This window comes from Dermacentor silvarum, chromosome 11, assembly GCF_013339745.2.
Source record: "Dermacentor silvarum isolate Dsil-2018 chromosome 11, BIME_Dsil_1.4, whole genome shotgun sequence".
Taxonomy (NCBI): Eukaryota; Metazoa; Arthropoda; class Arachnida; order Ixodida; family Ixodidae; genus Dermacentor; species Dermacentor silvarum.
Window position 1 is genome coordinate 72,820,161 of NC_051164.1, and position 9,619 is coordinate 72,829,779.

The 9,619-nt window shown below is 46.9% G+C and overlaps 1 protein-coding gene across 1 annotated transcript; it reads right to left on the bottom strand.

Annotated features, from left to right (window-relative positions):
* Positions 1-918: 918 nt before the first annotated feature.
* Positions 919-6,722, bottom strand: LOC119432670 (uncharacterized). The gene is made up of 3 exons (XM_037699826.2): positions 6,659-6,722; positions 3,750-3,902; positions 919-1,231 (listed from the first exon to the last, which is right to left on the bottom strand). Exons 1-3 carry the CDS (start codon positions 6,720-6,722, stop codon positions 1,008-1,010), a joined length of 441 nt encoding a protein of 146 aa, XP_037555754.1. The 3' UTR covers positions 919-1,007.
* Between the last annotated feature and the right edge of the window lie 2,897 nt (positions 6,723-9,619).

The window sequence follows — 9,619 nt, forward strand, 5'->3', positions numbered from 1 at the left end:
TCGGATTGTTGTGCATGCCCTTGTTTAATATACTCTATTCACGTAGTTGTAGGAGACCCTAATTGCAGTTTCGGCTTTGGGCCTCCTGCTGTAAAGAAATGTTGCAGTTTAGCCTGAAAGCCGAAGCATCATTTGCGATAGCAAATTAGTAGAGTACTGTAAGGAGTAGGGATAGTAGTTTTATCGGCTGCATAAACTTGACACATTCGCTTACTAGCTGAATTAAGAAGCGTGGTGTCAGCGTGCACAAGCAACCATGAATAGATCACACTCGACGACCGCAGACAACCACTGTCAAAACGCTGGCGTGGGGAAGCGCGGCCACCGCAGCGAGCGAAGGTTCGTGCGGTCGTTCGCTTCAACGAAACTGAGTGGCGAAAGCACAGCGCATACAAAGGTCAGAGCCGCGTGGAGATCGCTTGCAAGATACGGTGCGCGCGACAGTACCAACAGCCCGTACCGGCGCAAAGTGCAAGAACGCTTTTGTTGGCAGAGTAGAAGCCGCCCCCCCCCCCCCCCTCTCCAGCGCTGCCTTCACGCTTTGCTTATTTTGCTTGGGAGATTGCGTGGCCAGTTCCCCTTGCGCCCGGTTGCAAGATACGCATTTGGTGCCGCAGCACAGCGTCGCCCCCCCTCCCTCCATCTCTCCCATACCACCATGGCCTTTCGCGCAACGGAAGTCGCGTTTGCTCTCCCCCATGCGTTCACTCTCCGTGAAAGCGTGCGTCCCCCGCGCGCCTTCACTCGCACTTACAGCGCGCGGCGACGATTTTATCGCCCTTAAGACTTTATACGGAACCTCACGGCGACGCCGACGGCAGAAATCCGCTTGAAGTGTCCATATAATTGCTATCGCAATAATATGCTATGAACCATGTACTGTAAATACGAAATAAAAACTTTGAAACTGATCGTCACCGTGCCGTCTACGGACTCGTGGCACCTACGCGAGGCAAAGCAAACCACGCAACGATAACGACGCAAGGGCCGCGCGGTTTTACTCGGCGTCATCGAAACAGCGCTAAGGTGACGGCCGCGGCTGGCCACCACATCCACCAGATGTCGCCGGCGCCGAAGGACGACGGCGCCGCGTTGCACGCGTCCGTGAAGCATTGGCACACCTCGGCGACCATGCCCATCGGAAAAATACCACGGCAGTCCTCGTGCGGGTCCTTGAGGTAGGCGCAGGAGCGGGACACCCGCAGTGGAATTTCGGGCGTGTACTTGTACACTGCGCGACAAGACATGCAGCGAATGGTCCTTACAAAAATGAGTTTTCACAGGCTTGAGGTAGACTGCTTTGCCTTATTGAACACAACATAGCCGGAAAAAAAATTTTAAGCGATGCTGTTAAGGGGAGTTTCGCAGGCGTCTTCTTGCGATGGTGAAGGGCCGGCATGCATCGACGTGCTCGGTACGAAATGTCGATCTAAGTTCAACCAGCAGCAAATTCTGCGTTGGAGTTCCAAATTATCGCTTTAAAGCATATAGTTATCAATGATCATAAAATTTAAGTTACCATCTGTATACCTCATTCGAAAATGCGTCAACTTCCTTGCACAATTATAATTTTTTTTGCCACTAATCGGGGTCATTTTTGTTTCTCACGCCCCGTTTGACTGGCTTTACGCTGGAGGCCTTTTTGTACGGCGGTGGCACTGACAGATCACGGCGTGCTCCAGCAACGCAGCCTGTGCGATGGCTCCGAAGCGGGCGCATGACCAGGGCGTCGGTGATGAATTATGACTTACCACCTTCCAGCATACACACCTCCAGTATACTTCCGTATAGGGTGCGTGAACTTGCTGATACCGGCTCGCTGTGTATGATGTATCAGTTGCTCACATTGTCATAGATGGGCGAAGGATTTGCGATACGCTGAGTGGACTCCGTCAAATTGGTGTTTAGGGGCAGGCAAATTAATGCACTCTAGTAGGTGTTGTTTGATGTGGTGGAGCAAGGTTTCAGTTGTAGGTAGCTCAGGAAACTAATCACTGATTTATTCACTGAACAAAAGTTTAGTAGTGTTTTTGTACGAATGAACGCTCCATGGCAATAAATAACTGCGAAGAAACTGTTCTAACTTTCCTTCATGTGCGATGGTGCGTGGGCTTTCTGGGTTTATAGACGTGATATAGACTTTACAATGTGTAAGGAGTGCCAATAGAGAAGAGGAGCTAAGAAGTATTACTTTGGTTTATGTGATTCTATCGAGTTTAAAACTGGCTATTATCTTGAACTCTGCGGACTACAGGCTGTTTCACTTAACTTGGGCCAAACTTTAAAAAATATCCAAATGCTTCGTAGCTGAACAGAACCAAGGTAATGTTGTTTGGCGTCGTCTGGAGATACTCAGCTTATTATTTGCATTCCGCCGAATTAGATAATTAGCCCTAATAATCAGTCAATTTGTCAATTATTATAATTAGATCAAAAGTGTCAATCAGAAAATTGTAGAGCAACATGAGAAACTCCCTAAGCAGCTTTCTGTTGCTCAATACGTGCAACATAAAAGCATTTTTCCGAGCGTGAAAGATTCCCGCGAATACACGCAAAGTGCCTAGAGCGGCCAGTAGCGCGCCAATTTTGCGTGTATTCGCGAGCTTCTTTCAGGCTCGGAAAAACACTTATGTAGCACGTATCGAGCAATAGAAAGTTGTATTGGGAGTTTCTCATGTTGCTCTACAATTTTCTCATTGACACTTTTGATCTAATTATAATAATTGACAAGTTCACTGATTATTAGGGCTAATTATCTAATTAGGCGGAATGCAAATGATAATCTGAGTATCTTCAAGCGACGGCCAACCACAATACCTTGGTTCTGTCGAGCCACGTGGCATTTGCATATTCTAAAAGTTGATTTTTTCCTGGCATTTTGCGTGCCAAAACCAGTTCTGACTATGAGGTACGCCGTAGTGGAGAGCTCCGGATTAATTTTGATGAGCTGGGGTTCTTTAACGTGCACCACAACGCAAGCACACGGGCGTTTTTACATTTCGCCGCCAGCAAAATGCGTCCGCCGTGATTCAAACCCGCGACCGCGTGCTCAGCAGTGTAACGCCTTATCCACTGAGCCACCGCGGCAGGTTATTTAAAGTTTAACCCAAGGTAAGTGAAACTCCCTGTAAATCCAAGTAAATTTCGGTGAGGCTAGAGTATACCCTGCTCCTGGAGGCACAGGATCGATTAGCCCACGTGATTGTTAGATGCAACACTTCAGTGCGTCATTGAGTCCGAATCCTCCGAGGATCTGTCCTTAAAGCATTACTTATCAACTGAAGGCTTGCGCCCTTCTTGGTGCAAATCCTGATATCGACAGCTATATCTAATAAAAAGATGGCTAACTTTGCGGCAATGCTTATTAAGACCCGATAAGACCATGTGTCCGTTCTTCTCTTCCCCCCCCCCCCCCCCTTTAATGCCGTGGTGTTTTTGTCCTGGCTTTACTATAGCCTTTCTGGCATGTCACGTATTTGTTCTTTCTCGCCTTATTTCTGTCTTCCATTTCTGTTTCTACTCCCTCCTTCTTTAAGAGCAGGCATGCATGTTATGGCTCTTCCGGTAGCAATTGCCAGCTTACCTGGCCTCCTCCGACCCAGCGATAACAGCATTACCAACGATGAATCATTCGTTGAGCGTGATGCAAATCAACCATTGAAAATTATGAAGGGAAGGGTGTACAGTGGTGTCATATAGTGTCAATATATGACAGCGGCGTTTCTTTGTCATCTCGCAAGGAATCTTACCCACGACCGTGGACTTCCGGCAGAAGGGCGGGTGGTCGCTGTTGTTGTACTGCGGGGGCGGCACGCACTCCTTGACGTAATTCTGCGGCGAGGTCATGCAGTCCTCGTTGAAGACCGAGTTGCACACCGAGCAAGTCAACGCCTGGGCCGCACCTGCGCGGTACAAAATAGAAAGTCCTCGAAAAAATGATAGACAGTCCCCTTAAAGCAACCACCGTACATAGCGGTAGGCTTTGTCACTCATATCGCACGTTGTAGGGTCTGTACAATCTGCCCGAACACAACCGTACATAGCTATCAATAGCGTGTTCAATATTCACAAACACTGAATTACAGTATGTTTGAACACCTACTAAATGCAACCGGTCATTACCAACTTGTTCTGTGCGAACAAAAGAAAATTATTTACACGTTTCTGAGTATACACTCCGCATTTTGTAGAATACAAATGTGTAGAAAACACTTTTTCAATGCTAAATATTCTTTCCTTATAAAATAAGACACACGCAGAGAAAATTTGTCAAAGGAAACTGATGCACTTCATTCAATGCACAAACCGCTATCTCGAAACCTGTTCGCCTGGGCAGCTTGTCAACCAACAGGTGTATGACGGGCCATCAAAGTGGCTCGATCAATGGACCATTCTTGATGGTCGATTGATCGTAATGACCTCGTATGTTCTAGGAACTTTAACATCAAATCAACAAATCGAATAATTTCATTTTGAAACAAAATTATTCAAATGACACACGAAATTTTGTATGTTTGAACATAGCTAATTAAGAAACATGAGAATTCGGCCTTTAAGTGGACGAGTTCATACATTTCTCTCTCTATAATGCGTCGTGACAACCTGCCTTCCCGAGCTAAAAACATCGCGAGCAGTATTTGTTAGAAAAAGCCACCCATAGTTAAAGATGGACTGGATTGTCACAGAATTACTTTCAACACTACCGAAGCTAATTTGTATTCAATTGATTGTTACCAACTGAAGCCGAAAACTAAGCAAGTGGCCTTTTCAACGAAGACATGACAATTGAGTCTTGCTGGTTTTATCACCAGGACGCGCTGGCCATGAGAAAATTGTGTGCTCCTTTGTAAGCAGTGAAAGGTACCGTATATAGTAAAGCGAAAGCAATTGATAAAAATGCGAATGCTTTACGGCATACTAACGTATTCGGTGCTATACGTAACTAACGACAACAGTGCAATGTGGACACGCGTACATTACTGAATTTTTGTCCACCAACAATTTCTGACCGGACTATCACTTATCAAGTGATAGTCCACTACATCCATCATGATAACCAACTACATGATAATCAACTACATCCAAAATATCTTGACTCTCACTGATTCTGCATAGTTGAGTCTTGTCTAACGAGAATGCGCTTGCGAAGCGAATGGTGTTGGGCATTATTGAATGCATGCGAGCACCCGTGTCGAACTCTGGAATGCGTGGAGATGCATCAATAAATAGCGCACGGACCACCTTGTTTAGGAAGCCGGGATAATTATCGTTCCTTTATTCAGGGTGTCTTCATTAAACATATACCCGTGGACACTGCACACTGTGTATGCCCAAATCACTTAACCGCTATATAAGAAGCCCAATTACACCACGGAGTGCACTCTCACCCACGCTCAAAAGAGCAGCGGCAGATGTTGTAATAATATCGTAGATTCCGTCAAACTCCCCCAGCATGCTGAAAAATCTTTCTAATAATTCGTTTAGAACAACGAAACGAATGAATCCAGACGCGCTCAGCCTATTCCCGGGCTCCAGCTTTCTTTCTCGACTTTCAGGCTGCACCATGCTTATAGCTTGGTGTTGTCGAAGAGCGCTGTTGTGTCGAGTCATGCATGGCTGCTTACTGTAGTCTGAAGAGCATGACATCTCGACATCGCCATTGGACGTCACGCCGAACCTAAAGTGTTAGGCGATGGTTCTACCTCGTCCGTATACAGCCTCTCCTTTCTGGTTCGTTAGCTGCGTCGCGTCCACTCATGGGACGCCAAGAGTGTTATGCTTCACGGTAAAATAATTTACACCCTTAAAAGTGAATAAAGATGTTAACCGGTCCATAACTCACGCCCTTACACCCAAAAAGTCTGCAAGGTTGTGAGTTGTAGCATGGTGTAAACACTTTCTGACATTTAAGGCTGCAGATTATTTTACAGTGCGGCCTGTCGAATTTCGTCATATTGTCGAAGTTGCCATGTTGCCAGCTGTGATTGGCTTAAAACGAAAAGTCGGCCGAATTCAGCAATATGATAAAGCAGATGGAGATAGAGTAAACCAGGAAAGGCGACATGACGAAGCTTGACGCTAGAACAGGCATACTTTGGCTAACCACCTCAAGCCCCTCTTTAGGGCTGCTAGTCCGGAATTTCTTTACCACCTTCGGCTGCTGCGCAGCTCCGGTTTTCGTTTTGCAGCGGCAACATGTGCTTGCGTGTTTGGTATAGCAGAGTGTACAGAGCTGAAGGGTTGAAAATTGAGCTTGGCGGTACATTCTTGGTAACTAGGGGACAGCGCGAAATGATAGGACAAGAAAGACAACGAACGCACTAATGTGTCGTCTTTTTTTTTGTCTCGTCGTTTCACGCTCTTCCCAAGTTGCACGGCAGAGCCGACCCATCCTGCAGGATCGTGCGTCGGAAATAGAGGTGAATAGAGATGTACTAAGCTCGGATTCGGCGATGCGTCTCCAAAGTTCTGGCTAGAGACCTCGTAATTTCGAAGGGTGTGCAAAACTAGCCTATAGTCTTTCGCTGTCTTTGACGTAAGAGTTGCTCGCCGTTCTTGCTTCATCGATGCCCTGTCTCATTTCGCGTTGCTCTCTCCCGAAACTCGTGTGTATTGAATCGCGACTCTGAGATCCAGTGAAAGGTCTTTCGTTACTCACGCGGAGTCAGTGCCAGCACCAGCAGGAGGAAGGCGACGGAGACAAACGCCCAGCTGGCGGCCATCTTGACTACCTTCTTCTTCTTCGTTACTGGTACCTCACGATTGCATCTTCTTCCTTCCTCACGCTCACAGCGCTCGTGACAGAACTTATGGTTCGGTAATTGGTTCATTAACCGTACTACGGCGGCTGGATAAAAAAATAAAAATAAATAAACTAAAGTACCGGCCTGCCGTGTGCATCCTCGGTGGCTTCGATAATCTCTCGAGGCGGCTATCTTTGCTCACAATCTCCCAGTTCTCCAAAATTGGCTTACATCCGCAACCTCTACAATGGATCCAGAGATGTGAGTTACTGCCCATGATTAAAATAATCGTGCTCCTGTCTGACCGAAATATTATTTCGTTCAGACATTCCACCGAGATTGCGTGCATATGAAGTATCTGCGTAAGCATGCCATCCGTTTCCCTTACTGCGAAAGAAATAGATTTCCTCACACCCTAATCTGAAATTCTATATCCTCGTGGTTCCTTTTTTGCGATGTCCGAGCGCAGCCAAAATGATCACGTGGCAAAGCCGGCTTGGTATTGGTGGATGGTCCTTTATTGTAAAAAATGCTTTGTATTTGTGTTGCTCTTCCCCTTTATCTTCCTGTATTTATTCCGCTTACAAGGGAATAAATCGAGAGCTGATATAAGTAGTGCTCTGCTGTGTGTGTTTCTCTTCTGTGTGTCCTGTCAAAAAGTTGCGCAATCCAATTTCTAGTACTCTTCTAGTGTGCACGGCGACGATGACACATACACGGAGCACCATAGAGTTTTTCTTCATTCTTGAAACCCGCTGCTCAGGTTGCGGTGAAGCTTCGCAAGATGTACTAAAATCGCAGTAAGGATTACCAACCTTACCAATCTGGACGAAATACGATTTGTTCGTGTAGATATTTCAGTTGGGCGATTATTTGAATAAAATGAGTTGCTGATGAAATTATGGCTTCGGCATTTCAATCCCATGCGTGCTTTCAACAGGCTAGGCATCCCAATGAGTAGAAACATGCAAAGGGTACATCACCACGACTAGTTGGCACCAGATATTGCACGGAATGAGAATTTATATGAAATTTTGTGAAGCGTTTGTTAACCTTCCCTGTGATGACTTGGCTACGTTAAAGATACGTTTTCGTGACGTCCACTAATTGTCACTTGTGTGACGTACCTGAAACAATTCAACATTGTTTTATTCGCTACAGGGATGCTATTTTATTTTGGGATGTGCTTCAATGAGGCCACGATCGCGCGCAGATTGTGTAACACGTAGTCACTGATGAAATCTCAATACGTGTCTCTCGTTTATGTTCGTCCACCACCTAGGTAGAACCCAGCAATCGCCATGTCGTAGGCTCACGTCGAACGGCCAACGTAGAAATCATGCCATTGATTTCATACGATCGTCTACAACGTGGTTTTCATTGTGCCGTTGCCGTCACACATACGTATTCTCGCTACCCACACACACACACAACTACTTAACTTGTACGGGCACGGTGGTCCACCTGGCATTGTTTTGAGGAACCCCAAACAGTGCTGGATAGCCAATTACCTGCAAAATGCTTCGCATAATAGGTTTTCACAGTGCGTGGGATGTGCGCGATTTTATTGCGATAGCAATTATATGGACACTCAAAAGCAGATTTCTGCCGTCGCCGTCGCCGTGAGGTTCCGTATGACGTCAATGGAGATGAAATCGTCGCCGCGCAGCGAACGCTGTATGTGCGAGTGAAAGGGCGCGAGGGGCGCGCGCTTTCACGGGGAGTGAACGCACGACGGAGAACAAACGCGCGTTCTGCGCCGTGCTCGCTTAAGGGCTGCAGAAGTAGGCGTCTCTTTCCTCCTTTACAATCACCATATATGTAGAGCAAACGCGCCTTCTTCCGACGCGCGAGAGGCCGTGGGGGAGGGGGGGGGAGGGAAGGGAGGTGACGGTAAGCTGCTGCACCAAGTGCCTATTTATATAGGAGGCTCCGGCAACAGTCAGCAACGCCGCACGCATTTTGAGCGAACGCGGGCAAAACGCCGACGGCGTCGACAACAGTTCTGCGTGTTGCCGGTGCTGCTGCATGTCGAAGTTTACACAGCTGATAAAGCTACTATCATTACTCCGTATAGCTCTCTACAAATTTGCTATCGCAATTGATGCTTCGCCTTTCAGGTGAAACTGCGACAACTTTTTTATCCTGCGGCTGTGACCACGCCATAGCCAACGTAAACTAAAGGCTACGCTGGCTTGAAAGGCGGTTAAAAAGTCCCGGGCAGGAGTAAGAGCCCTATCTAAGAGCGGCGATCGTGGTGGTTAGCAAAGCTGTAGGCCATATAGCGAGACTAATGATGGCCAGAGGTTGAGAATGTGAAGTTCGCGGTTGCAAGGAGACGACTGCGTACGTTCTGTGCTATTGACGTCGTTTCAGGGGGCGCAAGGAAAGGTCCCTCAGCACCACGCTCGTGAAGCTTGAAAACCGTCCCCCTTAGGAAAACAAGATTCTTGGACTTTGGTTCCCAGCATACTTCAGCCCGGATTGCTCTAAAAGCCGCTTGTGCGCTTTTTAACAGCATAGGAACTGATTCACAAACTACAGTCGTTGTGAAATGCATTCACTTTGTTCCAGCGGACGGATTTTCTTCATATTTCGTTTTTCTTACTTTTTGCTCGTCCTTCCAGCCCTTACCCCATCACCCAGTGCAGATTAGCCAACGGGAAGTTATTCTGGTGTGCCTCTCTGCCCATTATCTTTTATTAACACGAAAGTGTTTTATGCCGGGGTCCACCAAGACTTCACTGACGTATTTCCGTCACGGAAATACGTCACACGAACATACACGAACATAATACAAAGAAAGAAACCAGAAGAAAAAGTTCCACAAACATGCAAAATTTGGAAATCGAACCCACGACCTCTCGGTCCGCGAC